General features: G+C 38.5%; 1 protein-coding gene across 1 annotated transcript in view; it reads right to left on the reverse strand.

Annotated features, from left to right (window-relative positions):
* Nucleotides 1-369: 369 nt before the first annotated feature.
* LOC118258863 (T cell receptor alpha chain MC.7.G5-like) overlaps nt 370-16,359 on the reverse strand; it is a 237,563-nt gene continuing 221,573 nt past the window's right edge. The window contains 5 exon segments of the mRNA XM_050715492.1: nt 370-1,522; nt 1,954-2,060; nt 3,239-3,286; nt 3,738-4,007; nt 7,996-8,059. Of these exon segments, the coding sequence (XP_050571449.1) occupies nt 1,517-1,522; nt 1,954-2,060; nt 3,239-3,286; nt 3,738-4,007; nt 7,996-8,059 (495 nt within the window). The 3' untranslated portion in view covers nt 370-1,516.

Genomic DNA, 16,359 nt, shown 5'->3' on the forward strand with positions numbered 1-16,359 from the left:
ACAGCAGGAGCTCAGGGAGACTTGTTTTGCTGCTGCTCAGAACTGCAGATTCAGATCCCATGGCAGGGGTGCTGATACAGACTGTGCAGAGAGGCCCTCAACATATGAAGCACCAGGACTTTCGACTAAATGCATTTAAGTATGAGCCTTTCCAAAATCGGAGGTCCTTATAATGGCTGTGAATCCACCGGGGTGAGAAACATCCTGTGAGAGAGAGAATCATGCCACCCAGCATAGCAAGGCTTTTCCCTACCACTTAGTTTGGGCACCAATGTGAGGTACAAGCAAGGCTCAAGATTTGCAGGGAGGTTATGTTTCCCTCCAAGCACCTTTCTTGTCTCTTCCTGCAGAGGAATCTGTGCTGTTTCAGAAGATGGAGAGACCATTGTCACAAAAGGAGAACATCTCCTTTCCAGTCCTCAGACTGTGAGAGCCTGAATTTGGAGACTCAGACCAGTCAATGTCAGTAATGTCATTAATGCAAAGCAGGTACCTTGTTCTCCCATGAAACTTGAGAACAGGGGACATTTAGGGGCAGGATATTACAGACTGCTATGCTTCCCGTAGGAGTAGACAACTGCCTTCAGGAACCTGTACCACTTTCTAGTCCTCTTACTGTTGGCAAGCTGTATTTCACCACTGTCTTCACATAGCACAGTGCCTAGGTTTGGAGGGGATGTGCACGGTTCTGTTCCTCTCTCTAAGCCAGCCACGATGTTCTCCCCCAAACAGCGGGGAAGTGGATGTCCTGAAAAAGGAGGTTGTAGACGCTCCCCTGGAGTGGATCAAGCCCATTATTGCAAACAGTTCCTGGGGACCAAGCTGTGTTCTGCTCTTCCTGGCACCCCTTCCCTCCTTCACCCCAAAGGCCATCTCTGATCCTAAAACTCATCTGAAGGGCAAAACAAGTTCCTCCAACAAGAGATACAAAAGACAAACAAGTTTCTTATTATTGGTAATGATTATTTAATAGCAGCCAAAAGCCTAAAGAAATGACAGGTAGACTTTGAAAAATGGCAAAAAGCATTCTTCTGTGATAGAGAAGCAAGAATTTCACTAACTTAAGGACTTCTGGGAGATCTAGCAGCTTTTTTTTTTCTTTTTTTTGGGGGGATGGGGTGGGGGTAGAGGGAGGAATACACCTTGCTCAGACAGCAAAAGACAGAAAGACATGGTGCATAGCACCCTGATTAAGACTCTCTTTGCCATTTCAGTTGCAAATGAATACTCTGAGAAGCAATCTGTTCTTCAGCCAAAAATAAAAAAAGTCATTGTCATGCTAAATGAATCAGATCTGTGGGAGAGCACAATGCCGAGAACTGTAAGCATATCTCTGAGTAGCTTTTTAAAATGCAAATAAAGCAATTTAGACTATAACGACTGGTTTGATGTACAGAAAACACGATGTGCTATCTGTTGCAACAGGAACGCCTGGCCTGTGTTCCCTCTTGCACCCGATGCTCCTGTAAAGATTCTCAGCAGATTTTTTTGGTACTTAGGTCTTCACCGGTTACTTTCATTCCTGTAACAAAAATAAAGGTATATTAAATTTGGGGTACAGTCACAACTACATAATTGCAGACCTGAAACAACATATTAGGTCTTAAAGTCAATGACCATCAAACTTTCACTGCTGGAGAATGGTCAGGTGATGAATCTGATGGATGAGTGCAGACAAGGGAAGAAAAGGTTGTAGGAATAGGAGAGAGAGATGTCTAGAGAGAAGACAAAAGTTAAATTTGCATGTGGATAAGGAAGGGTAAATAGATTCATGTAGCAGGGAAAACAATGATAGGGCCAAGTAATGACTTGCAAAGAATTGGAGGGATTTTACTGGTGATAGATAAAAGGTGTATGAACAGAGTGTGAAAAATATAGAGTGAACATTCATAGCTAATGAACTGATACAGGTATTTTCTGTCAGAGGTCTTACCACCCCCTTTGCATACTCACTTTTTTCTTCCACATAAGGATTGTCATCACCACATTAAAAATTACTGCTTTCATTAAAATTATTTTCAGGCCCAGCTGTGTGAAAGACAGCATGTTCAGGTTTTCATCTGTAAAACCAGGAATGAGAGTCACAAGAGCACTGGGACATCCTGACTTCCAGACAGACATGAAAATACTTCTTAATGAAGCTGTTCTACTTTGCATGATTGAGTTAGCTTATAGGATACCTAATGAGACAGTGAGCAGGACTACCTCACTGACAGACTGTTTCAAGGGCAGGCTTTCATTCAGCAAACACTTAATTCTGCAGTAAGGAAGACTGCCAACCATCTAGTTGTTAAATAACAGCGTATTATGAACCACAGATGCAGGAAGAATCCCTCCTTCCTCTCTCCCAATTTTCTAAGAGAGGCAGTGGGAAAACAAGTTAAATTTTATCCGTAGAAAAAAGAGTCTATCTGAATGTTCTATTATTCTTAGTTACAAAGTCATTTTCATCAGAAAATATATTGATCGATATTGGGAAAGCAAGGAGCAATCATCAAAAAGTCATTTGAAAACCTCTCTGAAACAACTGGTCAAATCAGCCAAGTTTACTGATGAGTGTTTTTCTTAAGTAGTGTTTTGGAAACATTTGGCTAACTGTTTTTTGGTGGTTGGTTTTTTTTTTCTCATTTTGTTTTGTTTTTTCTCTCCCTTTCTTTCAGCAAGGCTGCATATTTGCAAAAGTACAGCTATTCTGCAAACAAGGCTAGAGCAGAGCAGAGGCAGGCTCAGGTCCTTTGAACTAGCACAAACAGCAATTGCTTGGGCTCCAGTGCAGCCTAGCATACTCCCATAGCCACAAGCTGAAGCAGAGCCTGCTCAGTGCACGCATACTGCAGAAACCACTTGCTTATCTTTTGGCTCATTAGGTGTTTGCACACCCAAAAATACAAACAGCTCTTTTGAAGTCTGAAATGCAGCAGACATTCAGTGAAGCTGATGTATCTGTGCCTTAAACCATTACAGGGTGAGCAGTGTCTGTTTGGCAACACCTTGCAAGATCATGTAGGTACCAGCTACAGTGGTCACTTGAAATTACCAATTCAGATCTGGAAGTCTACATCAACCCAATGACTTCCAGCCTTGATATTTAAATCCTGTGTGGCCCTTTAGAAAATTCCCGGTGTGTGGTTTTTGCTCCAACAGGAATTCTGAAAATAGGGAACATTAGCAAAAAAAAAAAAAAAAAGGAAGACAGTTCCTTTAACTAAATTTTACTCCTAAAATGCTGTGTTCATACCTGTCCTGAAGTGTGGTGACATCCCTGTAACACAGACAGTGGAGGCACCTGCAAATAGTAACAATATATTTAATTAATAACAGGAATTGACTTCAGAAGTTCATAAAGATGTCTCTACTTAGAAGAACTGAATTATGGTTTCTAGCCTTTAAACCATCCCATAAATACTCATGTCTGCTATTTTCAGGATTGGCATTTAATATGATCTAATTAAAGTTTAGTGTCCCATTAGACAAAAGAATTTCAAGCTTTATATCCCCCATGGCATGATTTTGAAATCTCTCTGTTGTGACTGTACCAGGATACTGAAATTTAATCGTGTTTCTACAAAGAAGGCAAAAGAAAACAGATGCAACAAGACAACATTCCTCTAGAGCATGGGAGCATAGTTCAGTACTGCTTGCAGGGCTGGGAGATGTGAACAAGTCCTGTTCATACTGGAGAGAGAGAGAGACCAGATTACCTCTAACCCTGAATGCACATCCAACAGTGACATTACCACTTTCAGGATCCTTTCCTTCTAATTTTCCAAATCTCTCGTGCTCTGCATCGCACTCCATTTTATCCTTCTTGGCCCAGTAGGTTGTCAGGTAGCTTGCTTCCTGTTTATTCTCGGATGTTGCCACCTCCACAACAGCTTCAGTCCTACTATTAGCTGAGTTTGATTTAACATTAAGGTTTTCAGGGGCGTAATCTGTGATAAGGCACATTTCCAAATCCTCATCATCTTTAGTGGTCAGCCTGTAGACCGAAGGAGATGGAACAACATCTGAAAGTGGAGAATAGAAGAGACATTATGTGAGATTACACGTAGTTCCTTGAATCTTGATGTACAGACACATTAAGTATGGTGGTCACTACATGATTCCACTGGGAGATTGATCATAAGGACCTTGCGCTAGGACACCTTTAGAAAATGAAGGCATCCACAGTAGATAACGCAGGATCTACATGAGACTTATGTTGTCTGGGAGCCACGGATGGGGGGTTAGACAGGATCTTTAGAGCATCTCAAATGATACTCATGTGGCCACCCACAGCCTAGATGTTGATATCTAACCTAGGCATTCCTCTCTGTAACAGCTTGTTCAACTCTACTCTGCAGCCTGGGATTCCTTTAGGATCTTGGCCTGAATGCATTGGGGGATGTGTTCTGGGAACAGGCAGAGAGCACTCTCTCTCTTCTTGCTTCACTGCTATGAGAAGTTATGTGTCTGGGGAGGAGTGATCATAATAATAAAATGTTAATAGTATTGCAGTACTCTAACGATGAACAAGTAAAACACCATTAAAGAGATACTGTAGCCACCATGTAAATATGGGGCTCTCAGTAGCCCTCTGAATGCATTTTCTGTTGGACTCTATGATTGCAAGTTTGAACCTGAGCTTCATTTTACATCTGTAAACTGAGAAAGGGTTATTGGATAAGGTTCAGAGCTTAGATTATCATTTGCGTAGTCCCTGCTCTCACACCACACTGTTAAGTATTGTAGAAATAGCAAAGATAGATTAGTCCCAGATGAAGTTGTTTTAATTTCTTCCCTCTGGGAAAATCTAGACTAAAATCTTGGCTTTTAGAAACCACCTCAAAATCTTATCCAAGCACAGGCCCTTGTTCCACCATTGAGAGAAACTGTTCTGATCTGTTCAACTGCCAGCTGGCAGCACCTTAAAGAAATGTCCATACTTTATTAATATCACCTCAGAAAAACCTTATCCACAAAGCCCAGTGGTATTTTTCTCTGAGTCTTCTCCTGAATTGCAGTTCATCTATTCTAGCTTTGTCCAGGCTTTGAAAAACCCAATGAGACTCTCTCTTTCCCAGCAGTGCAGAATATGGTCTAGTGTATATCCTGACTCCCCCAGCTCAACTCACCTGCCCCAATACTCCCCATACAATACAGCTATTCTTTTGAAAATAGATTTCAGTGATAGAGTCAGATAAAAAGCTGTATGGTAGACTCCTGTTTAAATAATAATAATAATAATAATACAGATGAACCAGGATATATCATTACCATGGAGTACAGGGATACAAAAGAAAAGAGGAACTGATAGATGTTCTCTCTCATAATGAGTGCTCTGCTTTCTGAAGAGCTACTTATGCACCACTCTCCAAATTAGTGGTTTTTTTTCTCACTATCTGTGTTATGCTTTTATCTTGAGCAGATTATGAAAAACACATCTGTTTCTGCTGGCAGCTTCATTACCTGCTTTGCAAAATGCTCATTTCTCATTCTTGCTCAGAGAGGTTGCTCACTTTGTTCCGTAACTGGAGGCTTTTTCCCAATACGTTCCTTTGCATATTTGCTCAACATTATGAAAGTCTGCAGATAGCAGTCTTGGTAAATATAAGCTATTTTAACCACAGCAGTGTGATATATGTTTCATGTTATTGTCTTAATGAGTTGGTGGATGTGTTGGAAACGCTGCATTGATGTCTATTACCTTTATTTGCAGAAAATATTGAGAAGTAAATTACGATGTTCTGAGCTGTCCACCCTGCCTAATTTCATCCTTTCTGAAGGATATCTTCTGGGTGGAAGAACAGGAGCTATTTGAGTGCTATTCCCACCCAGTCTACTCAGAAAGCCAAATCCAGAAATCAGGAGATTTCAGGGAGAGAGCAGTAGAAGCCTGTTCCAACATCAGATGAAGACCTATGCCTCTTTTTTTCAAACAGGATGCATTAGAAATCATGAACTGGTTTAACACGCTACTGTATATAGAGAATTATCTAATTAGCCATTCCCTTGCAGACTCTCTCAATTGCTGGTCAGACTGGAATTAGTTAGAGAGAGTGTCTTCGATCATTTAAAGCTCATAGGTGAATGCAATGGCTTAGCCCATCTGTGTAATAATTGTCTTTGAAAACAAGAAGACTTGAAGAGGCTGCTCATTAACTTCCTGAGAGCCTCTGTCATTTTCACGCTATACTTTTCAGGCCTTTTCTTTCAAAGCCAGCATGAATTTTAACTGTTGGAAACTGTTTTCAATTTTATATGCCAGAGATGTAGTTTCTGGAAGAACAATCAAATAATGTCAACTCCAAACAAGTACATTATTGAATTAGAGAATAACTATACATGTAGTATCAGCCAAAAAAAAAAAAAAAAAAGATTTGTTTAGTAAGTAAGAAAAAAGTATCCAAAAGAATATCCCTCTCTAAACACAAGTAGAAGATCATTTTTATGTTGTTACCAGAGAGTCAGAAGAATTTTCAGTCTTATATTTGTAGAATTGCCTCACATATTATGTGCACATAATATGGTGTATTTCACACCAAAATAATAACCTTCCCTAATCACTCTATTTAATGTGTACCTTTAATCAGATAACTTACTTGGGATCACAGATAGCTTTGTGCCATTTCCAAAAATTACTCTCCTAGCTCTGGTATCCCAGACACTGAGTTCAAATCATTAAAATAACATAGTCTAAATCACCTGGGAAATTTCCTCCTGATGCAGTGTGAAACTATGATTTCAACATGAAACCAGAGGTGTCTGAATTTTTCCGTTCAATCTAAGGAAAAAATGCAGACTGGTGTCTGTGTAACAATGTTAGCCCTGTCAGGATAATATTTTCCTTTTTATATTTACTGCATAAACCTTCAAACTGTCTTACAAGACTCCAAAGTTAAGGTCAATGATATGCTGATGACACTAGCCTAAGAAATTGATGATGCTCTCATCTGCAGTATTCCCAGGCTCCTACTCTGTCTTGGCTAGCATGCTGAGAAATAATCCTGGTTTCATTTTCTTTCAGCCTACTCTAGTCCCTTCCCTCCTCATCTAGAGGCTATGTTCATTCTCCATAATGACTCCATAATATCTTTCCATAATAGATCTATTTAGAAACACAAACTGGTAGTCACTGCTTCCATCTTCATAGCCTGCCCTTCTCCAGATGTTACTCACCTGAGCTGACTTGTAATCTAGTCCCTCTTCTAAAGACAAACATACTGTATCTTCCAGTTTTCCACTCAATAATAAACCTTTGCAATAAATTCTTGCCTACCAGGTGCATATTTCAATGGCTCCTCATCCAAAATATGTGGGAAAGCTGTCCACTAGAAGATGACGCACAAAGTTAGATGAAACTTCATCATGTATTCTCAGGTTTCTAAAGCATTTTGAAATGTTACTGAGGAAAGGACAAAGACTTACAAAGCATCACAAGAAGTTCAGTCCCTTTTCTAATAACTGACTGTTCACACTATAGTATCAGTTTATATGAATATGGAAGGGGACTTCACTTTTGCATTTTAAAACTAAAAAATATTGACATAGGCTAAGAGTTAGAAAATCTAATTTTTAGGCCACTTATCAGAATAACCCCCAGACATCATATAATTATTATTTTAAAGATGCACAAATCAAGTCTGAAATCTTTAGTAGCCAGAAAGTCTGTAAATGTGTTAAACTTGTTATGCAGCATTTGGCAGCATGTGAACTGCGTTGCAGCTCTCTATGCATGACTGCACTATGCTGTGACTACTAAGCTTGTGTAAACTCTTTAGCAACAGAAAACCATAGAAAACATGACAGTCTTCTCTAGCTGGTATGCAGCAGTTCACTGCCACACCATACCCAAGCATTCCTTGGATTCCAAGGCAGCACCTCTATTCCAACTGATTTTTGACAGGGGAAGTCTAAAAGAATTTGGGAACGTGCTTCCATGTAATCCCTAGTCCACCTACCCTACAAGTAATTACCAATCCCAGTGTTAATATGATACAGAAAGCTCAAACTTACTTGGGGTAACAAGAAGTTGGGTGCCAGCTCCAAATGCCAGTTTCACATATCCCTGATTGGCACACTGATGCCAATCACTACAAAAATGTAGACAGATTTTCCCAACTCATACTGCCAATCAGATCATACAGCCATTCTAGAGCAGGGAATAACTTGAGGGAGCAGTGGCTAAGCACATTGATTTAAGTCACTGTAAAAGTACCAAAGAAATCTAAAAGAAAATAATCAGGAACAGAGGGATAAAGTGAAAAATTGCTCATTCATTGGTTACAATTGTGTATTGCACTTTGCTGGGCAATAGTAGAATAATATGCTTTTTTTCCATCAGTAATATCACCTAAAATCCCTATTCAGTGTGCCATGTAATTAGGACCATCTCCTGTCAGTCCAACTTTTCTCCTTAACATTTCACTGTTTATTACCCACTTGGCTTGATCATCACCAAGGTTCCTTTCCTAATGTCAGCTTGTATCCTTCTTCACCCCCATAATTCACAAGAATTATCCTTTATTTATCCAGAAAACCTTTACAAGAAATCCTTTGACCGTACTTACAGTTATCTCCTCCCTGGAATTAACAGCACACTGAGATCCTATCCAGATCTTAGAACCTCACAGGGAGTTGCAAAGGTATCTGAGCCTTCTAAATCTTATCAGATCAGGATTCATACACCCTCACTTAGTCAGATAAGTAGTAGCAGAAGTAAGGATTAAGTGTGGACTTGTAGCTGTTACAACTTGATAAATCTGGATTCAAGTCCCAGTCATGTACAGAATCCACTTGCAGAATGTGTGGATAATACCATATCTTTACATCACACTTACGAGCTAAAAGACAGCTCAGTTCCCATTCCAACACTAATATTTAAAAAAGTTATGAGTATATTGTTCCTTGATGGGATTCTGCGACAAGTAAAGACCAGATAAAATGGTGATAGTCACAATAAGTAGGTATTTTCTAAGTATTATAGCCATTCTTGTATTTCAGTGCTTGTTCATCAGACACATCATCCACGACTTTGCTTGAAGCCAATGGAAGTTACATGGATTTACCCTTAAAATCGAAGAAATGCATGTGACTTGACAGAAGACCAAAACTGGTCTTTGTCTTAGCTTATTATAAGAACGCAATTGACTGAAGATCATTGTAAGCACAAAGAATAATTCTTGGACAGCTGCCTTGGAATAACTTCAGCCAGTTAGGGTGAAACCTCTGGCTACCATACATTTGAGAGCTGCCATTTCCCAGATCTTAATGTGTAACAACAACTAGTTTGCACATTAGGCAAAAAATCAGGATGAATGTACCTGGCAAAACCAGAAGTCTTGTCCCAGATCCGAATGTAAGTTTGTAACCACTTCCGTAGTTACACAATGGCACAGGCCTCTACAATATCCAGAGTGGTATTGAATGGAACCTTCATCCATGAAATATTTCACCAAAGGAAATCCCATTTATTGGTATAGTTAGACAGAACCACCTATCTAGGACTTTACTTCCATCTGACCTTCTTTTCACATTCCCTTTACGAAGCACTATTATCACGTATCTTGCATCTTTCAAACTCTCAAACTCCTCTTCTTTAATATTCCCTTATATCATATTTATCCAGTTGCTTCCAGAAAGCCACATGCATCACAAATCTGTTCTTCACCTCATTCCTCAATTACTTTGTCTTTCTGTCACCAGATTCATCTCTCAAAAATAAATACTTTTACTTCACAGCTCACCTAGTGACTGATGGCGTAGTATAAACTCCGTCATCACATTCTCTTGGATTTGCCATCTGGATTAATCAAGAATGTTTCCAGAGCAAATTTGCCATTTAGATTTTAAGCAGAAATCATGCTTTTTATTATGTAATTTCTTTGTGGCAGGGAAACTGTTCTACCATTGATCACTGAGCTTTCAGTATGTATTCAGGAAATTCTTGGGTTTTACATTGTGAAGAGGGCTAGATCTGGAGCAGCTGAATATAGACATTGCCATAACAGTCAATTTGGGGATATGTCAGTTCAGGATCTCTGGCAGAGCCCTAATATATCACTATTTTAACTTGCTAATAGCTCCATATTAACTGGAGACTCTTACATTTTCTCAAAAGTTTTTAAACAGGGTCAGGAGGGTCATCTGAAATATGAGAAATTCCTGCAGAGCTTTTCATAATGAATTGCTTTTTTATATTGTTGTGCATTTTAACTTTCAGAAAAAAAAAAACTCTTTGAAATTGTCTTAAAAATCACCACCATTTTAAGAAATGGAAACACTACTTTTCCAGAGTCAAAAGAAACTATTTTGAATTTAAATGATCCTAAATGATCTTCAAACATTTCCAAAACAAACAAACAAACAAAAAAAAACAGTGAAATAGGTCAGGGGAAGGGTTATGGACAAAAAGGCCCATGTAACATATGTTTGGGAGATTAAATCTACTTGGAGAAAGCAGAAGCTCGGTCAATGATCCAAAATGCAATTCTATCTTAAATGATATTAACGCCCTGACACAGCCCTTAAAAATATGTTGTATGACAGGTTTATAGAGGCTCTTTAAGATACATGAAAACACCTGACTTAAAAAGCTGGGAGAGAAAGATGTGGGAAACCAAGTTCTCTTGCTTTTACACCAGTATAAATACGACATATAGTCCTATTTCTACTATATTGGGAAGCAACTAAACAAGCAAAGTAACTTTTGAAGGGACTAGAGTACTTTCAAGAGAAATCATGTCTGAGAATTCAGACATACCTAGAAAAATGGTAAGTTTCGTTCCAGCTCCAAATACAACTTTGTCATAACCCATTATTACACTGTGACATTATGCTTTGCAAAATGATGCATTAGTATGCACATATGCTGGATTAACAGTTGTACACATGGCAATGCAAGATGCTTACTGAAATAATCTAACTAATGCAAGTTACTGCCACTTCCTCAGCACATGTAGTAAAATAAACACATTCCTCTAACTGACTATTTATTCTTCACATTCACTAGCCTAGCTATCACGCACAACCTAATTTGTCACCTGCTTATTCTTTCCTCTGTCTCTACACACTAGCAACTTCTATCAATCAGTGCGTACATACACAACCTCCAGACCGTGTTTAGAAGCCTTCTGACTGCTGCTGTTGAGTCCAGCCAGTCAGTTACCTTTCTGCTCTGTTCCCTTGCAATTTCCATCCTCCTTTACAGGTTGTGCATCACATTGTATTAATTAATATTGTCTGGGTTCCACACTGAGGGGGGTGCCACTACCAAACATGGGCTTGTATCTTGCCCTAAAGTCTATACAGTAATTCAGCACACCACTGAAATCTCCCCTCCCTTCTCTCCAGAACTAAGTATACCACAGCAGCTAAGTTGAACAGTGATATGGATACATTTACACACACAAACAAGCACTCTGTAAGTGCAATATACAGTCAATTTGCCAATTTTAAGAACCACAGACAACCCGAATTGCCCTAGATAGCAAAAGAACCTGGATAATATGACGATTGTGAGAAAAGTTGAAAAAAAATGCAGAAACATTAAATATCAGAACTTGAATTCATGGAAGTTTTCACCTGAGCTTAAAAAAAAAGAGGGTGGAGGGGAGTAGGAGGTGGGGAAGGGAATATCACAACAAGAAAGCAGTTGGAGCCAAACTTGGGTAATTTAACTCTCAGTGTCCAAATGCATGCTCCCAGTTTGTAGGATTAGCTAGTTATATCTGACAAAAATTGGCTAAGCATGGTGAAAGCTCTGTATATCAGGTTTTATATAACTGGAAAAATGCATTCACATAAAAATGGATATTGGATCAAAATGCATCATAACCTCACTCACTGGTTAATGTCAAGCCCAGAATCCCTCCTTAAAGAATACAATCCACAGGAGATTCCTGTTGCTAAGGAGCTTGCAAATTAAATTGAGAATGAGATCATAATTAATTCATTACTTAATATCTGAACAAAATCCAACCATCAGTGACACCACTATCTCATTCTTCCTGCAAAACCTAGACCATAATTAAGTTTGCTCTCCATCCCAAGTAGAAAATGAGATTTAACTTCTGAGAAAGCAGAGATAATATCTGGGACACAGGTGAACTATTTTTAATTCTTTTCACTCTTTTCCAATGGAGAAGGAGCAAAAAAAAAGTTTTGACAGTCTTCCTCCAGAAGTATTTTTCTTTTCTTAAATAGTTTTTTTTTAAGTAAAAAGTTCCTGAAAAATCTACAGTGCTTGAAAATTTGCTTGAGATTTAATTACTAATAAAAAAAAAAAAGAAAACCACCTTGAGTTTTCTGATTAAAATGCTCAGACAAGTTTGTTAGTTATGAATATATGCATACACAATATTCAAAGGAGGAAAGATTTATTTATTTATTTATTTAAAATTTCATTCCTTAATATTGTGTAGTATGTCTCCAAATTCAAGCAGCTATCATAATTGCTAATAATTGCACTGAGGACCATCTCTACTGTCCTAGAATATCCAGTAGATACTATAGTAACTATGAGTTCATTGTCATTACTTTTGGGCAACAACATGCATCTGAACTGCATTTCATTACTCTTTTAGTGAACATTTACTTTTTTTCAGGTGGACCACTAAACAACTCAGAAATCTTACTTGGTTTTACCATGAGCCTGGTTCCATCTCCAAAGGTTAGCTTGTAGGTATTCAGAGACACACTGTGTTGTTTGCCATAGCAAAAATCTTTGTACACTCCTATCAACCCCAGTCCACGTAAATAATTTTCCTCTGCCCTGATTGCTTCAATAGACTATGAGACTCAGTTTTTCTTCCAGGTTCATATATCGTAAGGATATAAGTGCCATGAAAATAGTATCACTATCTTGGACCAGATTCTTCTCCTATATGTCACAGACTATCATGTTTGCTTCATGTCGTATCTTCTGCTAACTCCAAGAAAGATATATTCCTACACAATGAATAATAACTCTGCCCATTTACAGTTTTGTATCCATCCCTGTCCTGGTTTCTCAAGAAACAGGAATGGAACACAGATTATGAGCACTTATCCTTATATTCCTTTAATTTCTCACCCCACACACTTGGCATGCATTCTTTCTTAGTCCTGCGCCCATTACTCATTCTTCTTCCTCCTCACACTGTAGTCTCATTAACACCAAAAGGAAGATCCACAAGGCAATTACCCTTCCACCTCCATCCCTGACAAACCCAAACCTGCACCACTCAGCAAAGGCCATTATATTTTTTCACACCTCTGTTCTTGTATTTCACTTGTTTTTTTCGTTTGTTTTTTCATTTTCAACTTGCTTTCTTTCCCCAGAATAGATGCATTTCTAGTGCACAGTGATTAAATAGAAAGTCTCCCACTTCTTTCCAGTGAATAGTATAACATCCCAAATTTCTCTACAGAGCCGCTGTACCATTATTTTTGAAGTTATATTATAGTATTCCCTGTTTTGAGTCCCTCTTGACTCAGTGATCAGACAGCTCACCTGGTGCAACGAGAAGTTTTGTTCCACTCCCCCATGTGTATTTTCCCCATCCTCCAGAATCAGCACTGTGTGACAGGTCCTTACAAAATGGGTCGTTTCATTCAGCTAGGTGGGTGTTGAAGGGCAAGCAACATGGAGGAGGCATGGGATAATCTTTTCAGCCATGTCTCTAGCTCTGAGAAAAGCTATCAACACCTAGACACATTTCCACAGATCTTCTCCAGCCTCTTTTTGCCAAATACGTTTCCCTATGTTCACATACATGGGAATAATTAGCTATGAATACAGTCACCTCAGGTGTCAGAGACTGGAGTATCTACTCCTTAGTTAGCAAGGAACACTGTATGTAGATTCCTTTGTTATATCCGAAATATAATGCCTGCTATTAGTCATTGTATACGGTTTCTCAGTATCCGGGTCTTCCCACCCATCCTTCTTTCCTTCCTCATCATCTTTTATTGCTGAAGAACATTGTGTGTGTTCATTACAGCATGATGATTATCTAGCTATTAACAAGCGCTGAGACAACTGGACTTCCATTGTTATCATTTTCCCATGCAATGGTCCAAATACTTACTGCTTTAATGACAGTTTTATACCTTTACCAAAGATGAAGTTATTTCCTGACCCAGTATTCATATAGTGATATGAAGCTTCCCACATAAGCATACACAGAAAGAAAATAACAACAGAAAAACATAATTTCCAAGCCAAATTCTTTGTTTCCTTCTCAATCTACAAGTCAAAGATCATTTTGTCTCTTACTTTCTTAAGTATATATGAATAGTTATTAACACTAATATTTTGAGGAAAAACAGAATTTCAATGATTAAGTTATCTATTATGTTTCATTGTTTGGTTGTCATTTACAGAAAGTCATAAAGAATTTAGTTTCAACTAAATGTCGGCTGGGATATAGTTTCACACTTTTCTATTGATGCTGGAAAGAATATACTGGAGTTTTTAAATAGCACCACTATCACCTTTCAACAGATTGAGAACTGTAGTTTGACATACACATGCTTTTTTTCTTTTTTTTTTTTTGGAGGGGGGGCAGGGGTGGTTAGAAAGAAAGAGAAAGAGATTCAAAACTTCCCTGCATGAATGTTTCTAAATTCCATATTTTGGAGAGGGAAATTTGAGCTTTGATGTTACGGTGGCACTAAGCAACCTATTAACGGATTCTCAACAGTTGACCAGCAAGGTGAGACAACATTGCTGGTCTTTGCATGAGGATAGAGGCAGTGGAGTTTTGTTGTTCTTTTCCAGCCTACAGAGATACAACCAAAATCTAAGCTGGGGAATACACAAAAACATCTGTTAGTGAGTATAGAATGAAAAATAAAAGTCGGTTTACTTTGGTTTATTTGAAGATTTATCCTACATAATAATAATGGAATCATGTTACCTGTAGGACAAAACCCTCCAACATCAATATGTCTTTATCAAGAGCTCAGGGTATCCAACGGTGAAAAGGAAAAAATGAGAGAGCCTGGCAGGATATACCTGCCATCCAGGCATTTCAACTCAGTCAGACCATTGATTAAATAATACTATACAACCAGTAGACAGACAAGATAATAGAGAGCATTATGGCTTCTTCAGGCCATTCTTGCTGAGACTTAATATAGGTAATACCTAAATGACACAAAACCCTCACATTTTGGTTGCAATGGAATAATGCATCATTGACCACCAGATCAAGAGGTCACATAGTATTTATCCAGTTCTAGCACAAACACCAAGATATATGAGCAGTGACTTAGTGTGTGAAGGTAACAGTCCAACTATCAAGGTAAGTGGAGAAGACAACCACATATCTGTTTGCCCTCAATGACACATTCACTAGCACAACAGCAGATCTTCCATATTTTTCATCTTCTCCTACAGATTATTCTAAATTCAAAAGGAAAAAAAATGCCCTTAGTTTAGCATCTCATTTCATTTAAAAAAAAAACAACAACAAAAAACAAACAGTCTTGTCTACTTGCAATTGTGAATTTGGAGCCAATGTTCACGGTTTCTCTGCCTAGAAAAAAAATGCATTCATACACATTATTTTTCACAAATTCCAGTCTTGCTTGATTCCCATCTAAGGTTTCGGATATGCATCATGAAGATCAGAAAAAAACACTGCACAGAATTTTCTTTCTTTTTCCTCCCCCTTTGATATGATTAATACTGTGGGCATTTTGAAAAGGCTTTTTTTGCAGGAGAACTATGAGAATTTGCCTCAGCCCAGAGAGTCACAGAATCACTTAGGTTAGAAGGGACCTCTTGAGGTTATCTAATACAACACCAATGTGATTGACAGGGATCCCCAGTACAAGAAAGATGCAGACTTTCTAGAGCAAGTCCAGTGAAGGGCCACAAAGATGATTAAGGGATTGAAACGTCTGACATACAAAGAGACAGAGAGAGAGCTGGGATTGTTTAGACTGGAAAAGACAGAGCTAGGAGGGGGAGGTCTTAAATGGGTATAAATGCCAAATAGGAAGAAGTAAAGAAAACAGAACCAGACTCTCCTCAGGGGGGCCTAGTAACAGGGCAAGAGGCAATTGGCACAGACTGAAATATGGGAAATTCCACTTAAACCTAAGGAAAAAAAATAATTGAGGGGATGGTTAAACACTGGAACAGATTTCACAGAGAGGTTACAGAATCTCCATTCTCAGAGATGTCCACATCAACAGAAACTTCTTTTTGTTGACCCTGCTTTGAACAAGGGGGTTGTACTAGATGACCTCCAGAAGTCCCTCCCAAATTCCATGATTTTATGATCCTATGAACACTAAACTTCAAAAAAACCTCACATGTTGCTTGCTAAGAGCATGTACAAGTATAGTTACAGAGATTCAGTAAAGTATGGTAATTTGTTGAGCCATGCT

Source organism: Cygnus atratus, chromosome 25 (assembly GCF_013377495.2).
Source record: "Cygnus atratus isolate AKBS03 ecotype Queensland, Australia chromosome 25, CAtr_DNAZoo_HiC_assembly, whole genome shotgun sequence".
NCBI classification, from domain to species: domain Eukaryota; kingdom Metazoa; phylum Chordata; class Aves; order Anseriformes; family Anatidae; genus Cygnus; species Cygnus atratus.